We start from the raw sequence: 20,475 nt of genomic DNA, 5'->3' as shown, positions 1-20,475 counted from the left end.
GGCTGAGTGTGACCAGGAATGGGGACAAGCACCCCCCCACCCCCACCTCCACTTCAGGGAACGGGGACACATAGAGCCTTACCTGCCTCCGATACCATCGGCAGTTCAGTATGGCTTTTGCCCTTACCCCCAGCTCCTGAGTTCTGCTGAGAGCAGAGCCCTGGGCAGGTGAGGAGAGTTGCTGGTGAAGGAGATGTGGCCTTCACCATCAGGGAGCCCCTTTGTCTCAGCGGGTCCCCTTTGTGTGCTCTGGCTCAGGAAGAGGGGGCGAGGGCATTTGGGGTCTAGCTGGGGAGGAAGGGTGGTTATACTTTTTGATGGTTTGATGGTTTCTGGCAGGAGTGCATGCAGAGGAGGGGCGTCCAGGTGGGCAGGCCTGCTAAGGGGAGGGGTCTGGAAGATGTGTTCCCTGAGCCGGGCTCAGAAGGCTGAAAAGATCTTGCATAGGCACCGCGGGAGAGAATGCCATCTTAGGTGGTGAGGAGGGGGTGCTGTGTGAACCTAGGCCCGAGTCCACTTGGGGACTGGCACAGACGTCCACCTGGCTGGGTGCGGCAGAAGGCTCAGGGGTGGGGGGGTAGGGTTGGAAAAGTGGGGCCAGATGGTGGTGGCTAGGAGGCTTGCAGTTGCTTTTGGGTGATGAATAGGAGGGGACAGGAGGGCAGCTGGAAGGAAAGGAGAGGAGGATGATGGTGTATCAGGGAGAACAAAGGCAGGCGGATGGGTGGATGGGGGTAGAAGGCAGCCTGAGTGAGGCCTGTCTGCTGCCTGGATCTAGGGGCCAAAGACAGAAAACCATGGGTGACAGGCAGATATCAGTGTCTTGGAGAGAAATGGGGAGGCTGAAAGGGAAATGTTTGGGGTGGCGGTGGAGGAGGGAAATAGAGGAGAAGAATTTGAGGAGTGGGGGGCAGTTGTGGGGATGTCCTCTAGGCATCATGCAGACAGCTCAGGACACTGGGGGGTGCACAGCTTCAGGAGGAGACTTGAGCATGCCCAGGGCAGAAATGGAAGCCAGACCCGGGATACAAGGGGGCCACAAGGCAGAATGGAGTCCAAGCAGGGGAAAGGAGTCAGGATGGTCTAGGGCTGGGGATTGGAACGTTCTGCATCCCTGAGGAAGAGGAGAAAGGCCCCTGAAAGGCACCTGGGAAGTCAAGAGGGATGGAGAAAGAGAAGCAGACATTGGGACTGGCCAGGATCTGTGGGTCCAGAGGGTGACGAGAGCATTTCTAGTGGCGTGGCGAAGGCAATGGCCACCTTCAGGGGTGAGGAAGAGAAGTGGTGGTGAGGAGCCAGAGGCCCTGGCTGCAGACCTGTCTGGGGATGTTTGGCCAGGAAAGGATGAAGATGGCTAGGGAGGCAGCTTCTGGGGGTGGCAGACCTGGGAGGGATGGCACAGGCACGTTTGAAGACCTCATGCCCTGAGCACCGTGCTCAGTGGGTGTCCAGTCAATACTTAGTAAATGGATCAAGGCAGAGCCACTCACTCCCTCACAGATTCACTCTTCATTCAACCACGCATTCATTCCCTCCCTTGGGGTGTAAGTGGGCAGGATCCATGGGCGTTTCACTTGCCGTGGTATGCTGGGTGCCTAAGCTTGGTGCTGATTCAGTAAATGTTTGCGGAATGAAAGATGAATGAATTTGAGGATGCTGAGTGGGAAGTGGGACATGGAAAACAGGTCCTGGAGGACTCAGTAGATGCATGCTTCAGGGCTTAGGTGTGGTATGGCCTTGAGGTGGGAGAGGAAAGTCGCTGTCCTGAGATGGGAGGGAAGAAAGAGATGCTATAGGGTCTGAGGCACGCTGCGGTGAGGCCAATCCTGTTGAATGGTCGCCATCTCTTTGAGGCGGGAGGGGACATCTTCGTGAGGAGGGAATGAAAAGCTGGAGGAGGGAGAGAAGTTACAGAGTAGCTCCCTTGCAGAGTGAACAGGGAGGCGGTCAAGATTTGGAGAATAGGATTTCAAGAATATCTGATGGGGGAGGCCCTGCCTAGGCCCAGGGAACTCCAGTCCGACAGGAGAAACAAACAGCCAGAAATAGATCTAGGGCTCTAGTTAGAGACCCACCCAGCATTGCTAGCTCCCTCTGCACTGTGAGCTGTGTCAAGGCTCGCCCCAGGAATGCCTCTCCCTGGCCCCTCCCAGTCCCCCAGCGGCTCCTGTCCGCTCCCCCTAATGGGGTGTCCCCCGCTTCGCACACACAGGTTGGCGGCTGGACTGTGGACCCCGTGTGCCTCCTCAGCTCCCTCTGCTCCCACCTGCATGGCGACTCCGCCCCCTCCGGGGCTGGCCAGCCGGCCCAGGTGAGTCACCCACCTCCACCCCACTCCCCAAACCATGGTGGAGTTTGGCTTTGGGGAGGCCTTTTTTTGGAAGGGGGATACCCAGGATTTGTATTTTGCATCCCTTTCTCCTTTACGTAGGAGCTTCCAGTTTTCAGGAGACTTCTATGCCCTATACTCACATGTTCCCTTATTGTCGGATTCCCTACCACTGCCTCCCCAAATCCATGGCAGGATTTGGCTTTGGGGAAGGAATTTTTTTTGAGGAGGGATATTCAGGTTTTAATTATTTTTTATTTTTTAAAATCTGTATCCTCTTCTCCTTTTAAAAGGAGTACTCCTTCCTCCCACCCCTACTGGATTTCAGGAGTCTCGTGCCCTCTTCTCAATCCCAACCTGCACCCTATCCTTCTTTTCCGACAGACCCCACCTTCCCCTCCAGTGTGCCCATCAGGAAGCTCTTCATGATGGCTCTCTCCCACCCTTCCTGCCAGGTTCAAGAGTTAGGCTCAAAATTTTAAGTAGGACTTTGGCATCTAACCATTTGTTCTGAACTTGTTCCCTTCTTCCTCATCAGGCCTCAGTTTCCCTGATGGGAACATGGGTCTCAGCTTGGACAGGGCACACTTAGGATCCCAGGGACCTGGGCTCCCAGCTCAGGCCTGGACATTGTCATGGGAGAAAAATGGGCGATGGAGGCCCAAACTGGGAGGGGGGCCAGGCAGTCAGAGCTGCAGAAGGGGAGGAGGCAGCCCAGGGGGGTCCTTGACCTGAGAGTGTCAGCTTAGGAGGCAAGGAAACCAGTGGGTAGTCAGGGGCGGAGGCAGCTCTACTTTTTCATACCCACTGCTCCCCCTGGAGAGGGGCAACAAGGCTTGGCCCCTTCAAGGGGAACTGAAGAAAAACGCATCACCCTATCAGAGGAACAGAACTCCAGAACACAGATGTTTTAGCCAAATGTCACTCACTTCTAGCACCTCACTCATGGGGCGTTCGGCGTGCTTCTTTCCCAGCCCTTGCCCCATCTTGGCTGAACTTCAGGGATGAAGTTCTGGGCTGAAAGGCAAGTGGGATGGACTGTCCTGAGTGGCCAAGCCCATGATGGAGGCTGCATTGGGGCTGGGACAGGGATGCTGATGGGGCAGAGGACAGGTGTGCTTGCGTGGGGCATGTGCAGTGTGCAGGGCAATCCAGAGTCCTCCCAGGTGCAGCGTCTCTGGCTGTGATAGGGTTGGAGTGATGGAGAGGAGGGAGGCTAGCCTCCATGAGCTCGGTGGTCCAGGTCATGGAATTCTGGGCACCTCTACATCTGGAATCTGCTCTGATGGAGGAAGGGGTGAGCTGGAAGAGTCCCTGACCCCCTGGCTGTGTAATTACAGGAAGAAGTGGCTGTGCACAAGATCTTGTCATCGCTTGATACTTAGGGCCCATCACACTTCCCATCCCCCCTGGCCGAGTCTAAGGCTCCTTTTTGTCAAGTGCAGGACCAGAAAGGTTCAGTAAAGCCAGAGGCACACAGCACAGCAGGATCAAAGGCCATTGGGTAAACCTGGGCATCCTAGGCCTTCCAGACTTGCTGGGAATTAAGTCACGGGAGAGCTAAAAGGGCACAGCTGAGACCCTAGTGGGGAGAGGCTCAGGAAGTGGCAGAGCAGGAGGCAGGACACACCCCCTTCCCCCCAGCCAGCCCTTCGAGCATGGGGGCCACGAGGAGGACCCCGGAAGGAGACCAGAGGCCGGTCTCCAAGCACAGCCCCTCCCCCGCGCCACTAGGCTGTCTAACCTCCCTCCCTCCTGCTGCAACCCGAGTCCCCGGCGGCGGGCCGGCATATCGGGTGACCGCGGCGACGCAGCCACCAGCCTCAGTCGCTCCTCCGCGGGGCCGCGCCGGCGGGGCCGCGCCGAGGGAGGGGGCCAGGAGAGGGGATGTGCACGGCGGCGCGCCGCGCGGAGCCAGGTGGAGTCGTGGTTACCGGGGCGACCAGGGCCGGGGCCGGCTCGGCGGCGGCGGCTCTCGCACTGCAGCAAAGGGCGCCCGCGGTAGCCGCGGCGGCTGCGGAGGCGGCCGGGGGAGGGGAGAGCCCGGGAGGGAGGAAGTCAGGGGCCGCCCTCCCTCCCCCGCCGGACGCAGGACCCGGGGCTGGGGGCCCCGCGCATGCACCTGTGGCCGCAGGTAAGGCGGAGCAGCTGCGGGGGCCGGGATCTCCGCCTCGGGTTCCGCTGGGGACGGAGGCGGGGAGATCGGGGGGCGGGCTCCGCGCACGGAAGGGTGGTCCGGGGCTGGGGTGGGGGGTGCGGGCCGCTGCGGTTCCGGATCCCCCTAGAAACGCCCCCTCCCCTCCCCCGCTGCTCGCGGCGTCTTCGGCGTGGGCCGGGCCCCTATCCCGGAACGCAGCTGGCGCCCCCTCCCCCAACCTCGGAAAGTCATGACCTTCCCGGGGTGCGCCCCCGTCCCCCGCCGTAGCGCAAGTCCCGCAGCATCCCCCCGCAACTCGGCACTGGAAAAGGGAGGAGGTGAGAGTGTTGATCGGCACACCTGGGGGGGGCGGTTAGTGCCTGTGCGTCGCCGTGGAAGGCTGGCGCCCGCGGGGGCGCGCTGCATGGCCTCAGCCTAGGGTAGCCTGGGGGACCGGTGTTTACGTGGACGCGTGTTCACAGGAGTTGAGAGGTGGGTGTGTGCGCCGGTGCACGCGGAAAGAGGGAATTAAGGAATGGGGGTGCAGGCCCGCTGGTTCCCCGCCCCCCCATCCCTCCCCGGAAGATGCGTCGTGGGGCCCGAGGTCAAGGAGGGGTCAGGCAGTCATCTAGCTTACTGGGGACACCTGTCAGGGGAGGGGAGCGACCTCAGCTGGCTGGTCTAAGAGTCCCAAGGGGCACGGTCCTTCCCCTCCCAGGACACCCGGGGTCGGTGGGGGACAAACCCCACTAAATGCTGCTGGGCTTGGGGGAGTGAGGGAGGGAGTTAACTACTGGGCCTCCAGAGGGAAGAAGCTGTTTCCTCATCTCACCAGGGAGTTAGAGGACTCCCTGGCCTTGCTTCCTTGGGTCTCCGAAGAGGCTCCCCCCTCATTTCTGAGAGCCTTGTCCCTGGGGGGCTCTGATGGTTGGCTTCCATCTCATCCCCTTAGAACACCTCTCATTTTGCCCCAGCTCCTCTAAGTTTCTTCCCCACCAGTGGTCACCCTTGGCAGGATTTCTCCTACTGGACCCTTCCCCTCTTAGCTTCTCCAGGCAAGGTGTGACCCCTCTCTGAGTATGGGGGACGGAGATGGCTTGCTGTGGTGTTGGAGGGTTTGGGTTGGGGTGGGGAGCCAGAACTCTCTTGGGCTCTCCCTGGCCTTTGCCCTCCTCCCGAGGAGTTTTCTGTTACACCAAAGTCGAAATTCCCAGGGAGAAGACCCAGCAGGCTGAGCAGTGTTAGGTGCCAGGCGATGGAGGGGGTGATGCCAGAGAAGAGCATTCCGGAACACTCTCCGGCTCTCTTGGGCAGGTCCTCTTGTATTGGCATCATTCACTATTAAATATGTGTTGATGGCCTACTATGCACCAGACACTGTGTTAGACACAGCGGGAGGACCAACAGGGACAGTGACAAGGTAACAAGTGCTGGATGTTGGCTGGGGAGTGACAGGGGCAGGTCCCACCTTGGAGGACAGGGGAGGAGCGCTCTGCCCCAGTTTTATCCCTGGGAGAGACAGAGACAGGGGATGGTCAGAACCCCTGGGGGCTTCTCCCCACTATGGGGTCTCCCTTCCAAGAACAGAGTCACCAGGAGACCATGTGTCTCATTCCTGGTGGCACCAACAGAAAAAAGGATCCTTCTTGCCACTTTTAGAAGAGAGGACTGAGGGGTAGGATTCGGTCAAATGTGCTCCAAGAATCAAAGCCAAAAGCCCCTTGATTTTGATCTCAGCCTCTCTCAGACATCCAAGCTGGCACTGGTGCCACCCAGCCTCGGGACCCAGCCTTGGGACATCCCCCCCAACCCCCTGCATCTGTACAGGTTACCCTCAATCTGATGTATAAGGGAAATGGGGGTGACCCAGTCAGGTAGGGCATCACTCCCCACCCTGACTCCCTACAGGTGGACAGTGGTGGCAGGGTGGGGGTGGAGCATCTCCTGCTGATTTTGAGTCAGGGGTTCACCTATGAGACTTATGATGTCCAGAATGTCATAGGTGTAGATGGTGGCAGAGATGGCCAGAGGGAGGCACCCTATCCTGGCAGGTGGGGGAAAGGATGGGTGGGCTTCCTCTTTGTGTGAGGGTGGCTCTGAGGCCACATGTGTGCACTGTGTGTGTACTGCCTTATGTGTTTCTGTAGCTAGTGAGTGTGTGTGTGGCTGTGTAGACAAGTGAATAGATATTCAAGCCTGTGTGTGTGCTTCTTTAGCCCTGTGGGCGAGTGTGTAGGGTTGGGTGGGTGTGAATGGTGTATGTGCTGCTGTGTTTCTGTGTGCATTTCTGTGACTTGGTGGACATTTGTGGGAGTGTACGTGAGCCAGTCAGGGTCCTGTGAGCAGGAGGTTGCATGTTTCTGTGTGAACGGGGGGGTAATCTACGTATAAATGTCTCTGTCGACACATTTCTGTTTGTTTCTGGGGTTGTTTCTGCCTGTGGAAGGCGTGCGTCCCTTTGTGGGTGTGTTTGGTTGCTGTGTGTGTGTCTGTGGAGATGTACTTATCCGAGGATGTTTCTGAGCGTCTGTGTGCAGCTCTGCGTTGAGCCTGTGTGTGACAGGGATCTGGGTGGGTGGGTGGGGGGCTGTGTGTGTGCTGCCTGAGTCTGGTATAATGGTGGTGGGTGAGGGCCACGTGGCCTTCTCTGCAGAGCTGTCCCTCTCCAGCACATCTGCAGACATGACTGTCATCAGAAACCTCCCTGTGCCCTGTGCCTGGCTCTGCCTGTCCCTGTGTATCCACTCCCTCTGCTGCCCCTTGTCTTCCCACAGGCGGAGGGAGCTGTGGCTAGAGCCTGTTACCCCAGCCCCTTGCCTCCCCTCGGCACCTGTGGGCATCCCCTGGCACCCATGAGGGTGGCATATGTCCGTAGATTGTTCCAGGCACTGGCTGGAGCACAGATCTTGCTGCCCCCTTCCCCTGCTTGGCATGTGACTGTTGTTTGCGTCTCATGGCATCAACACTGGGGGGAGGGCTGGGGATTGTGGCTCAGATGGGGACAGTCTGGGCAAGTGAAACTTTTTAACCCGGCTCAAAAGCTCTGTGTCAGATAAAGCCTCCTTCCCGGCAGTGTTCCTTGACTCAGCCCCTATCTAACTCCTTCCTGCCATTAAAGCATTCAGGTGGCACAGGATACCAGCGTGAAGTCCTTCCCCCATTGGGCATACTCTGTGTCCTTCTCCTCTGCCAGTGCTTGTGCCAGGCACCCCAGGGCCAGGCCATCTGCTGCCTCTGTCTTCCTGCTGAGGCTGGCACCGGTCAGCAGGGTGCCCTTGGCCTTGCCAAGAGCTAACCCAGCCTTGGGGCTGCTTCTGCCTTGCCTTGGCCATCTGGAAGGGCCTTCTGGTCTCTGGGGAAGGCAGGGCGACCCCGGGTTATTGTAAATAAGGAGGAATCTGAGACCCAGCAATCTAGGGATGTTAGGGAGGATGCAGGGAGCTCTCCTCTCTCATCCACCCTGCCCAGGTGCCCAGGCTCCCCAACTCCCTTTGCCCCCCACAACATTGTCAAGTGCTGTGAGGTTACTGGCATCTGTCCACTTATCATCCTTATCAGATGGATATTCCAGATCCATCATCTCACACAAGCCTCCCTGCCCCGGCCTTGGCCACCAGCCTCCCTCTTCCACTCCCTGCCCCGTCAGCCTCCCAGGGTCCAGTCCCGTTCCCACTGTGCTCTAACTAAATGCTTTCACTCAGCATTGAAGGTCACCCATCATCTGTCCCCAGACCCCCTTTGCAGACCAAGCTACTGCTTTTCCAGGCCAAACTGGACTATCAACTATTACCGTAACACACTCTATGCGAGCTGCCCCTGGGCACTTGCCCAGCCTGTTCCCACTGCTCAGAAGGCCTTGCCACGCGGTCTCCAGCCTGCTCATCCTTCAAGACCCAGCTCCAAGGCCACTTCTCCTGGGAAGTTTTCCCTGGCCTGCCACAACCAGATGCCCCTTCTCTGACCCTGAGGCTCAGATTTATTTCTGCCCCTCTTTGACAGCATCCCGTGGGTTCCCTGTATCACAGTCACCTGTGCCCTTTCCTACCTGTAAGCCCTCTGAGGGCAATTATGGTGGCTCGAATCACATGGCTTGTAAACATCTGGAACGGTTTCCCCCTGCCCCGACCAACGGGCCTGGAGTCTGCTCAGGGCCATCCTGGCTGCACCATAGAGTTCCAGGGCTTGATAGAGAATGAGCTGTACCAGGAATTGCTTCCTTCCTGCTCTTGGGAGGGTGGAGGGCCCATGTCCCAGGGCCGAGCACTGAGCTCCAAGGGCCTCTCCCTTCCCAGCCCCCGCATAACCATCTCTTCTCTTATTTCCATCAGCAGCCAAACTACTGGAGTTTCAAGGTCAGTGTATGATGCTTCTGCTTCTGTGACAATTGCATGTGTGCTCCTCCTCTGATCCTGCCCCTCCCTCGCACACGCTTTGCTCAGGGGTGCGTGTTTGCAAGGGCGGCTTCCGGTGCAGGCGGTGGGCCCTGGGGCTGCAGTTTGTGGCTGCTGCTTTGGGAGAGTCTGGGTTTGCCTGCTGGGGGCTTGCAAACCTGGATGGGAGTTTGGGCCACCTGGGCTTGGGATGCTCACAAGGGGCATTTTGGAATGAGAGGGGTGGCCTGAACTTCACCCCAATCTGAGAGACTACTAGCACCAAGGCAGGGGCCTGGATCCCATGACCTTGTCGAGGGTCCTGTTCTCTGAACTTGCATTTCATCTCCCAGGGAGGCCCTGTGCCTGGGATGGGTCCCTCCTGCTCCCCTTTCCTACTCCCCACTGTGGCAGAGCAGGTCAGCAGCTCCTGGGCGGTGCCAGGCAAGAGACTCAGGACCCTGCAGCCCAACACCCCCTGTTGTCCAAGTGAAGGGCTGAGTTCAGGGATGGGTGCCCTCCTGCCTCCTCTGGAGGACTATCCAGAGCTGGATTGCTGCCTGCTGCTTCCAGCGGCATCTTGCTGACCCCTGGGGGAAGCATCCTCAGGTACTTCCTTCATCTTCCCTGGCACCTGGGCCCAGAGCTAAGTGAGCCAACTACGTGCTTACGTCCTGGAGCATCCCAGCCCCTCAGGCCCCAGGCAACATGACGGGGTGGGAGACATCCAGACCTCCCAAGTGTCGTCTTGTTCCAAACATCTTGTTTCTATGCACACATTCCCCCAGAGCACTGCGAGAAGTCCTTGAATCAGAGAATCATGGACTCCTAGAATCATGGGGTTAGGTGTAGCCTCTTTGAAGAAGGCAGGAGAGGGTAGTGGTTAAATGCCCGAGAGCAAGACTGCTGGTGGTGACTTCCAGTCTGCTGCTAACTAGCTTGGCGACCCAGGGCAAGTTACATGATCCCCTGGGCCTCAGTTTGTCCTCTGTAAAATGGACTCTTGTAAAGGTAGAAAAACTGAGATAATGCCTGTCCTAACCTCAGTGTCTGGCTCATAGTTAGCCTAAAATGGTTACTAACCTCATTATTTATTAGAATCATGTACGCCAACTTGATTCCCGAACCTGGGAATCAGAATCACCTCAGGAACTTGTCAAAAATCTCAAACTGTTCACCCCAACCCCAGATATTCTGATTCTCTGAATCTAGGGCTCTGGAAAGAGTGCCTTAAAAAGCTCCCAAATGAGTCTTTCCTGGTCTCTGGACAGCCTGTGGGAACCTCAGGTCCTAGTCTTACCACTCTCACTCAAGGGTGCCTCTGTCTCATCTCTGCCCAGGTGCGCACGACCTCCCAAGGAAGCCTCTTTCCTATCTTTGGAGAGCTCTGCTTGAATTACAGTTTTGTTTTCTTGCCATCTCCCTCATGCTTGGGAAGTCCTTCTGGATGTCTCTCTTTGCTCTGCCCTGTCTCTGCAGCCCAGGAACAGAGAGGAGTGCTAACAGGCTTTCCCACTTCTCAGGCAGCTTTTCTATGAAGGCTGTGAGGGTGGAAAGGTGCCCATGGGGCCAGGATGTAGACAGAAGCTGGTGGAGCAGGGAACGTGGGTGTCTCTCCTCCAAGGCTTCCCTGGTCAGGACCCTCCCTTCTCAGCCATCAGCAGTCCCCAGGATCCCCAGCCCCCTTCATTCGGGCCCCTGTTCCGTCTTCTTATTGGCACCTCACTTGCCCCCCGTGGGCACTGTGATCAGCTCCTACTCTTCATCCCCTTTAGCTGCCTCATTCTGCCTGAATTCTGCTGCGCCTCATCCATGCCAGCCTGGCAACCACTGGCCTTTTGGTTGCCTGGCAACCCCATGGGCCACCCAGACTAGACCTGGTTCCCCACATTGCCATGGAGCGCCCTGTCCTTTAGCAGGGGCTGATGGTGAGAGGGGCACAGACTGGCACTGGTGATCCTGGGCTGAGCCACAGCATCCAAAGTCTGGGCACAGGCATCCCCCTAAAATGGGCCCAGTTCCTGTGTTGCCTCCCCCTCCCCAGATCCATGCCCACCAATGGTCAAGGCACTGAGGCTGGAAGCCCCCTGAGGTTCCCACTCTGACCTTCCACATCCCCAAGCCCTCAAGGCCACCCTGGGGGACAGCTGGGCACACTGCCCATCGGAGGAAGATGCCCTCTCTTTTTGATAGTGCTAATCAAACTGAAGCATTAAATCCAGCTAATACAAAGATGGAAATTAATTAGGGGTTAATCAGGATTTGGGGCAGGAGGGAGCTGAGGAGGAGAATAAATTATTCTATTTTTGAAATACTTTTACTTGTTTTTTTTAATTGTAAGTCATATTTCTGATTGTGCTAAATTCACATAGCAGAGGAGTACATAAAGTAAAAAGAGAAAGCCCCCACTCATCCCTGACATAAACCCCTGATCATGGTTTTGCATGTGATTTTGTTGCTGTTGTTAAAAACAGACAATATATTTTATAGAAAAATACATTTGGGGAACCTGGTATATTTTTCTTGATGATAGATGTATATATCCTGGACAACTTTCCCCGTAGCTCTGATTTGTTTTCTTTCCCCTTAAACAGATGAGTTTCTGTACAGCACCCAGGTCTGAGAGAGGGCCTGGGGCGGAGGAGCAGGGGCCGTAGCTCTGAGTGACAGACACACCTTCAGCCAAGCATAGGCTCGTGACAAACGACTGAAATCATGGGGAACCCTTCTACACCCCACTGCTGACCCTGAAAGGAGAGAGCAATCAAGCTGTCCCTGGGGCAGGGAATGGTTGTTGTGTGACACCCTGCCCTACCCCCAGCCAGATTTTAGCCTTAGCTGGAGCTGTGGGGCCCAGGGCAAGTGGCTGTCATGCTGGGTAGTGGGGGGTGGCATGGAGAGGGCTTCTTTCTGGCAGGCTGGACAGGCCTGTTGGATGTGTGGCAGCATGTCCCTTGCAGGGAGGGGCTGAGGCCTGGCATATGCGCCTGTGTGCTCACGTGTACCATACTGGGCTTAGCATGTGCATTGCGTGTGCTAGACAGGTAGACTGAAACTGGGACTATGCTTGCTTTAGGGTGGGGTGGGTTTGAGATAGCTCTCCTTGTCACCCTAAATCCAGGGGGTTCTCTGACCTGCTCTCTAAGGGCCCACACCTCTCAGAGCTGAGGTCCTGGGGTCCACTGCCCTCCTGGCTTTCTTCCTGGGCCCTGCTTCCCACCCCCCACTGCTACCCTTCTGAACTGCACGAAGGATAAATTCGCCGCTCACAAACCCGCTGCTTAATTAATGTCTGGAACTAATGCCCCAATTTGTTCAACGATTCTGCTGCTCACCTCGGTGACAAATTTGTGTTGTTGTTCTTTGGAGGCTTAAAATAGCAGGCGTGCCCATGGCGCCCGCTCAGATGGTTTCTTGTCTGGCTTCTCAGGATGCCTGAGTCCTTTGCCCACTTCTTACCTGCTAGGTATCCTAGTGCAGCCAAGGCCCTGGGAGGTGTGGGAACTCCCCTGCGGCCACACAGCAAGCCTCAGATCCAGGAGACCCTCCTGTGAATGTGTGTGCCACTGGCTGGCGGGGGCTTCCCGGGCCTGGAAGGGGGCAGCAGCCAAGTGAAGGGGGCTCAGGCTTGGTGTCTCTTGCCCTGCTCTGCCCCTGTAGACCCGTAGCTCACGCCACACGCAGGGGGCCCAGCCTGGGCTGGCAGACCAGGCGGCCAAGCTGTCGTACGCCTCGGCGGAGTCCCTGGAGACCATGTCGGAGGCCGAGCTGCCCCTGGGCTTCAGCAGAATGAACCGTTTCCGACAGAGCCTGCCCCTCTCCCGCTCTGCCAGCCAGACCAAGCTGCGATCACCAGGTACTGGCTCCTCCCCTTCCTCCTCCTGGTCAGGCCCCTCCCTCTGCTCTAAGGCCCCCGGAGCCCTCTTCATCGCCTTCACAGTTCCACCTGTCCTCGGTCGTTCCTCCTACAGCTTCTGGCTCCTTTCCCCATTTTCCACCCCCACCCCATCCTCCGTGGAAATTCCCTCCCCTCAACTCCCCAACCTCGGCTTCTCTCCTCCCAGGCTTCCTTTCTCTATTTCTCTGTTTCTCTCCATCATCACCAACCCCATCCCTGGGCATTTGCTGCTTACCCTTTCTCTCTCCAAGCTGCCTCCCCCCCCATCTCCCTCTTTCCCCATTCAGCTTCTTTTTCTCTCCCTCAGCAGCCCTCTCCTTTCTTTCATCCCATCCCTTCTCACTTCTCTCCCTTCTCTAACTTGTTCTCTTCAGCCTCTGTCTCCCCCAGGAACTCTCTACCCTTCCTGATTCCTTCTCTGCTTCTGCTCCACCTGTGCTTCTGTCTCCCATTCCATTTCCTTGTCCAGGTTTCTACTTGCCTGGAGTGGAGTGGGTGCCTTGGGTGGCTGGAGGTCCTGCCTGGGGCCACCTCCTGCGCCCACCCCAGCCAGCAGTATGAGGGCCTGGGTGCACCTGCCCTCGGTGGCAAGGTCTGGCCCCAGACCCTTGCGCTGTGGGGTCAGTGCAGCTCTAGAAGTCCCCCCTCGCTCTCCCCGCCGGCGGCGTGGTGGTGGCGGCAGTGACCGCGAGGGTGGTGTCTGCTCCGCAGGGGTGCTGTTTCTGCAGTTCGGAGAGGAGACTCGGCGTGTGCACATCACGCACGAGGTCAGCAGCCTGGACACGTTGCACGCCCTCATCGCGCACATGTTCCCGCAGAAGCTCACCATGGGCATGCTAAAGTCGCCCAACACCGCCATCCTCATCAAAGACGAAGCTCGCAACGTCTTCTACGAGCTGGAGGACGTCCGGTGGGCATAGCCCCGGGGGTGGGTGGGCTTCCCCATGCTCCTCTGCGCAGGCTCGACCCTGTGGGCCCTGCACCAGTGCCCCCTGGCCCAACCTCATCTCCTTCCCTCTCCTCCCAGTACCCTACCACTCCGTTCCGGTCCTCAGCCCTCCCCTCTAGATCACTCAGCCCTGCTTGTTCACTTTGGCTTAAGCTAATTTGAAAATGGTGTCTGAGGCCGGGGAAATGGACCGGGTGGAGGCTGCTGGCTGTGTGCGTTGGTGGCAGGTAGCCTGAGGCACCAGATACTCTGTGCGGAGGAGTTAGGAAGGGGTTGAGGGTCCTGGCACCTCTAGCACCCCATTTCTCCCTGTCGGGAGTGGGCTGCCCCTCCCCATCCTACAGGGCTGGAAATGGTGACCCCTCTGCACATCCCCTCCCTGCTCCAGGGACATCCAGGACCGAAGTATTATCAAGATCTATAGGAAGGAGCCACTCTACGCTGCTTTCCCTGGCTCACACCTCACCAACGGGGACCTCCGGGTATGGCTGAGAATGCTCAGAGCATTGGGGAGGCTGGGGAAACGTCTGCATGGTCAAGGTCATGATGATGGATGCTAATGTGGCGGAGGAGGCTGGGAACATGGGGGCCACGCAGGCAGGGTCTGGCCCCTTGTCACCAGTGACCAAAACCAGCTCTGGAAAAGAGAACATAGGGGCTGAGGTAGAGGGTTGCCTCCTTTACTTGTGGTGTTATGGAGGAGCCCATCCCCTTATCTGCCATCTTCTGGTCCATTCCCCGCCTGTTCTCTCTGAGGAACCACCCCCTCCCCTGATCCCTCCCCAGCCCTTTCCTTAGGGTGGACTGGTGTTTCTCCATCTCTTACTTCTCCCGCCATGCTGGGACCCCCGATGGGAAAGGGGCCCAAGATGCAACAGGAGAGAGGCAGGCAGAGAACAGAAGGGACTTCCTAAGCGTTAGGGGGGAAATGCTGGTTCTCCAAGCAAAGGGCGGGAGTTCCCTTTATGACCAGCCGTGTGGGGTTCCGGGACTGTCTTCTGCGCAGAGAGAGATGGTGTACGCGTCGCGGGAGTCGTCGCCCACGCGGCGCCTCAACAACCTGTCGCCGGCGCAGCACCTGACGTCGGGTTCGCCCCCACCGGGGCTGCCGTCCGGGCTGCCGTCGGGCTCGCCTTCGCGCTCGCGTCTCTCGTACGCCGGGGGTCGCCCGCCCTCCTACGCCGGTAGCCCCGTGCACCACGCCGCCGAGAGGCTGGGAGGCGCCCCGGCCACCCAGGGCGTCAGCCCCAGCCCCAGCGCTATCCTGGAGCGGCGCGACGTGAAGCCGGACGAGGACCTGGCGGGCAAGGCGGGCGGCATGGTGCTGGTGAAGGGAGAGGGCCTCTACGCGGATCCCTACGGGCTGCTCCACGAGGGCCGCCTGAGCCTGGCCGCGGCCACCGGCGACCCGTTCGCCTACCCGGGTGCGGGTGGCCTCTACAAGCGCGGCTCGGTGCGCTCGCTCAGCACCTACTCGGCCGCCGCGCTGCAGTCGGACCTGGAGGACTCGCTGTACAAGGCGGCGGGCGGCGGAGGCCCGCTCTACAGCGACAGCTACGGCTTCCGCCTGCCGCCCTCGTCGCCGCAGAAGCTAGCCGACGTGGCAGCGCCCCCCGGAGGCCCGCCGCCGCCGCACAGCCCCTACTCGGGGCCGCCCAGTCGCAGCTCGCCGGTGCGCCAGTCTTTCCGTAAAGACTCGGGCTCCTCGTCAGTCTTCGCCGAGAGCCCCGGAGGCAAGGCCCGCAGTACCGGGGGCGCCTCGACGACTGGAGCCCCGCCTCCCGAGCTCTTCCCCGGGCCTGGGGAGCGCCCGCTGGTTGGCTTCGGGCCGCCGGTGCCAGCCAAAGATACGGAGACCAGGTGAGAGACGCACGCCAGGTCTCCGGGCTGGAGGGGTAAGAAATGAGGCAGGGTAGAGTCTGTGTCAGGATTGCATCTTGCACTCAAGGTCCCCGGAGTCGTTCGTAGACCCAGAGTAGTTTTGAGGGGTCTTCAGAACATCTTGGATGTATCAGGGAGGGCATCGCAGAGTGCCTTTTTCTTTTGTCTACAAGTCCTAAGGAGTTAACAATAGGGTCCCAGACGAGGAATCTGGAAATCTGGGTTTGCACCTCCTTCTCTGAGCCTCAGTTTTCCCAACTGTAAAACTGAGAGTCTGAACCAGCACTCTTTAGTGCCTTTTCAGCTGAGACCCAGAAATTGCAGCCCTGAGAGGTGTACGCACAGGGCTGACTTGAGGCCAGTGCGGAGGGGGGAGCTAGTAAGAAAGACAAGGAGAGGGGTGCATTCGGTTACCTAACCTCTGGGCTGGGGATCCCTCCACCCATCAGTTTCCCCCTAAAGGTGCCCTGACCCGACCCCTCTGCCCACAAGCAGTGCTGCTGAGGGACAAGGAGACGCAGTTCATTCACACGCACCCATGTGACCCATGTGCCTGGGCTAGTGAGGAAGACACACTCACAAATACTTGCATTTCCTTTGAGGGGAGTAACAGGTGGTGTGGGAGGAGGGCTTCTGCAAGGCCGCTGGGGACTCTGGGATGGCTGCAGGGAAGAGGTAGGGGAGAACAGCCTGCACAAAGGCACAGAGAGGTCAGGGTGGGGCCCATTGGGGAGCCAGGAGGGAGAGGTGAAGCTGGAGAGGGAGGAAGTGACTTCAGATGAAGGGCTTTACCCCAGCTAGATGGGGGCTTGACCCTGAGGCTGCTGGGGCCTTTGAGTTGTCTGTGTGCTGGGGGCCAGGGGGAGGATGGTGTTTCCTCTGGTTATCAATCTTGGGAATGGGGGGCTGGGCAGGAGACACCCCAGGCACGGGGGAGGGGATGATCAGAGCCCCTTCCCTCCCCCCCCCCCCCAGGGAGCGTATGGAGGCCATGGAGAAGCAGATTGCCAGCCTCACGGGTCTGGTTCAGAGTGCCCTGCTGCGAGGCTCGGAGCCCGAGACCCCCAGGTGAGGCCCTTCTCCAACATCACTGCCAGGGGCTGGGGCAGGAGGAAAGGGAGGTGTGCATCAGGTGTCCTGGGCCCAGCTCTGCCACTGCCTCACTGTGTGACCCTGGGTGAGTCCCTTCCCTGTCTTAACCTCCATCCTGAGATCACGGGGCTGGATGTGACCCCTGATGGCCACCTTTTTTTCCCTGTGCCACAGTGAGAAGACCGAAGGCTCCAATGGAGCAGCCACCCCCTCAGCCCGTGAGTGACCCCACCCCTACCCCCCTCTCCCCGCCCCCCCCCCCAACCAGGTCCTTGCTCTCTCTGAAGTTGTTTCCTAATCTGTAAAATGGGGATTAAACAATAGCTACATCAGCAGTCTTTCCTGATAAATGAGGAGCACCTCGGCCCAAGATGTCTTCACCCTGGTGCTTTGCTCCCCACAGCAGGGCTGGTCACCACTTGGGACAGGGATCAGATCTATGTCCCTCTCTGGCTACTCTGTGGCGTCGGAAGTGCAGAGGTCCTTGCCCTGGCCTCTGTCAGGCTCACAGTTTGGTCCCCTTTCTCCCGATCTCGTGGTCCCTCTCTGCAGCTGGCGGGTCAGGAGGCCGGAGCAGCGGGGCCACCCCGGTGTCTGGCCCTCCCGCGCCCTCGGCCAGCAGCACCCCTGCCGGGCAGCCCACTGCCGTCAGCCACCTGCAGATGCAGCTGCACCTGCGTGGCCTGCAAAACAGCACCAGCGACCTGCGCGGCCAGCTTCAGCAGCTGCGCAAGCTCCAGGTATCGCGCCCTCCAGGGCCTCGCCCCTGGCCCCGCCCAGGCCAACCCCGACCCACCAGAACTCACCCTTTTGCCGAAACCCGTCCCACAAGTCCCGCCCCACCCCCTACTCCCACGTCCCCAAACCGCAGAGCTCCTGGGCCGAGTCCCTCGTTGCTCAGTGGGCCCCTCTCCAAACCCTTTCTCCCCTTCCCTTACCCTTCTTGGAGATCCCGCTCCCTCACCAAACCAAGTCCCCGCCCTCACCACTGAGCCCTCCTTCCCCTTCCCAGAGCCCCCCACCACCCTCCTTGAGCCCCAGCCCACCCCTGCTCTGGGCAGTTCCACCCTCCTGCCTCATTTTTTTTTTTTTTTTCTGCCGGCTCAGGCAGAAGCCCTTTTCCCACGTCCGCTCAGATGCCCCTTCCTGAGCCGTGACAGTTTCCCCGTCCCGCCCCGCAGATGGCCCCACCTGTCAGGAGCCTGGCACCAATGTGTCCGCTCCTCACTCCCTGAGACGGCCCTAGGAGCCGTCTGATGAGGATAGTGAGCAGAGGCAGGCTGAGGAGGAGGCAGAGAGTTTCCATCTGGGCAACGGATAAGAGCTTCCCCTTCTCCCTTCATCCCCCCCGTCCCCCCCTCCCCCGCTCCTTCCCCCCCCTTTCCCGCCATTCACCCAACTCGGGCTTAGAACTAGGTTCCAGCGTGTAGTTGGTGTTCCCGTCCCTGCCACGGAAACTATCGAACTCAAGCTTGGGTCCGATTCTTTCAACTCAGGCCTGTCCCCATCCAGGACTGCTAGAAGCCACGGCCTTGCAGCCGCACAGGGTCACCCCCACCAAAATATTCCCATCCCATTCTCATCCTGCTTCTGTATCTCCCCAGAATTTAACTCTTGTCCCCCGCCCCCTACCATCCCATCCCTTCGCTGCTGTTCACGGCCACAGCCCTGCAGCCGCACCTTCTGCATGGCCCAAGTTAGCACTCTGCCCTTCATGATCCCGATCCCGTTTTCAGCCGGCCTCTATCCTTTTCCAGAATTTAGCCCTCGCCCCCTATCATCCCACCCCTTCGCAGCTGCTCCCGGCCACAGCCATTTAGCCGCACCTTCTGTGGAGCCCTGTCCCGCACTGAACTGCCCTCTGCCCGCATTCTCCCAGCCCTTCCCCTGCTGCGCGCCTGCATTCCCTCCCACCCAGGTCCATCCTTCCATCCGTGCGCCCCGCAGCTACAGAATCAGGAGTCGGTGCGTGCGCTGCTGAAGCGCACAGAGGCGGAGCTGAGCATGCGCGTGTCGGAGGCGGCGCGGCGGCAGGAGGACCCGCTGCAGCGGCAGCGCACCCTGGTGGAGGAGGAGCGGCTGCGCTACCTCAACGACGAGGAGCTCATTACCCAGCAGCTCAAGTGAGGCTGCGCCCCGCTGCGGGGAAGCGGAGAGGGGGTGGGGAGTGCGGCCTGGGTGACCGGCCACCTGGTTTCGCTGGGAGACGCTAGTCCCTTCTGAATCATAGGTGACGTTGGTCTGTTTTGAAGCCTGATTTCATTCTCTGGCCCGATTTCTCTGTGACCCACAAATCTTAACCATCTGGCATAATTCCTGATTTTTTTTTTTTTTTTTTTCTGGCTTGATGCCTGCTTTTGCTATCATCTTGATTCCTAATGACCCACAGGCTTCCCCGCGGCCTGCAGCCTCATCCTCATGTGGCCAGCTGCCTGCTTTCATTCTGGCCTGTGCAAACTGATCCTCAGGTAAAGCTTTCAGGTGGAGCATTTAGGTGTTGCCAAGGCTGCAGCTTGGGGCTGCCCAGCTGCATTGCCCCCACTCCAATTCCCTGATCTCTGAGACCAGGTACGGCCAAGGAAAACCCTCTTCACACTTAGTTGAGTTGAAAAAGGATCTAGCTTTTTCAGAAGGCGTGGGACTAGAGAACACCCCACCCCCAAATGCTTACACGTGGAAGGGTTAGCAGAGGACAGTTTTTTGATCCAAATTTAGCGAATGCCTGTCTGGCCACGATTTCATTGTCTGTCACCACTGAAGGAAGAAGCTGCCTTTCCTGCCCATCCACTGGGCACCCCACCCTCAACCCCCCTGTAGCCTTCTCTTGTCCATGCTCCTCTTGGTGGCACAGAGCACTAAGGGACCCAAGGTCCACCTCCAGCAATGACGGTTCCTGTCCCTTTCTGGACCTCAGCTTCCTCATCTGTGCCCAGTTATAAGATTTTTGCAGTTCTTTCCAGAGAGGATTGGGTTGTACCAGCCAGCAACTCAGGACACAAGGAGAGGCTGCTAAAAGAAGCCTGTTTCCCTCATTATTTAGATCTGGAGCCCATGCAGGGATTCACTGCTGTCAGCCTTGGGCCACACAATCTGGTGGGGCATGTGCATTTCAGCAAGACCCAGGGCAAAGATTCTCATGACACCTCAAGGCCAAGATAAAATATGGGTCCCCTCTGTGTGGAAATAAGCTGGCAACAGCCGCCTCCTCCCTCTAGGGCTTGGTGACAACTCTAGCCACTTCTCCAAGTGGACCGGCACCTGCCATCCCCTCTCACCCAGGGAACCACATCTACCCAATGTTCCTGTCCTCTGGCTACCTCTTTTCACTCAGCATAGAGGAGCCGGATTGGAATTTTCAAACGGAACTTTTCTCAGACATTCAAGGAAAATAAAAGGAAATGCAAAAGCACAGAAGGAGAAGAGATGAAAGAAGAGATTTATGTTCCTGTCATTATGAGTGTCTGGTCCTCAGCTTCCTGGGCCCCCGGTTCTCCAGGAACATGCAGACTCCCCACCCCTGCCCTGGTATCAATCCCACTACTCAGATGGCTCACTTGGGAGAATGTGGGGCTGCAATATTGCTTCGTCTGGCAGGATTTCCTGCCCCGCTTGAGTGGGGTCCCTGTCCCTGTCCAGTATTAGACCAGCCAGCATCGATCCTGCAGGCCCACCCTTAACCCTGCTCTGGCTGCAGCCCCTGCCTGCCTTGCTTCGTCCTGCCCCTTCCTCTTGTTCCAGCCTCTTACTGAAAGTTAGGGCTGGTTTTGTGCTTCGTTTGGCTTGGCTCATGGCCCTGTCCCTCTAGCCAAGCACTTGAGC

The 20,475-nt window shown here is 58.5% G+C and overlaps 1 protein-coding gene across 20 annotated transcripts in view; it reads left to right on the top strand.

Moving 5' to 3' along the window:
* The window catches only part of SRCIN1 (SRC kinase signaling inhibitor 1), a 64,208-nt gene that overhangs the window by 25,261 nt on the left and 18,472 nt on the right, over positions 1-20,475 (top strand). For 12 of the 20 annotated variants that reach the window (XM_037808927.1, XM_037808923.1, XM_037808925.1 and 9 more), the window contains 10 exons: positions 2,213-2,311; positions 8,795-8,818; positions 12,497-12,692; positions 13,446-13,644; positions 14,072-14,165; positions 14,690-15,543; positions 16,540-16,632; positions 16,831-16,874; positions 17,209-17,396; positions 18,604-18,779. In XM_037808927.1, the coding sequence (XP_037664855.1) occupies positions 2,213-2,311; positions 8,795-8,818; positions 12,497-12,692; positions 13,446-13,644; positions 14,072-14,165; positions 14,690-15,543; positions 16,540-16,632; positions 16,831-16,874; positions 17,209-17,396; positions 18,604-18,779 (1,967 nt within the window). Of the gene's footprint in view, positions 1-2,212; positions 2,312-4,106; positions 4,464-4,711; positions 4,805-8,794; positions 8,819-12,496; positions 12,693-13,445; positions 13,645-14,071; positions 14,166-14,689; positions 15,544-16,539; positions 16,633-16,830; positions 16,875-17,208; positions 17,397-18,603; positions 18,780-20,475 lie in introns of those variants that run through there. The other 8 variants (XM_037808932.1, XM_037808920.1, XM_037808935.1 and 5 more) reach the window with 6 other exon arrangements.

The sequence above is a fragment of the Choloepus didactylus genome, chromosome 18 (genome assembly GCF_015220235.1).
Source record: "Choloepus didactylus isolate mChoDid1 chromosome 18, mChoDid1.pri, whole genome shotgun sequence".
In the NCBI taxonomy this organism is placed as follows: Eukaryota; Metazoa; Chordata; class Mammalia; order Pilosa; family Megalonychidae; genus Choloepus; species Choloepus didactylus.
This window is presented reverse-complemented; position numbering and strand designations above follow the sequence as displayed.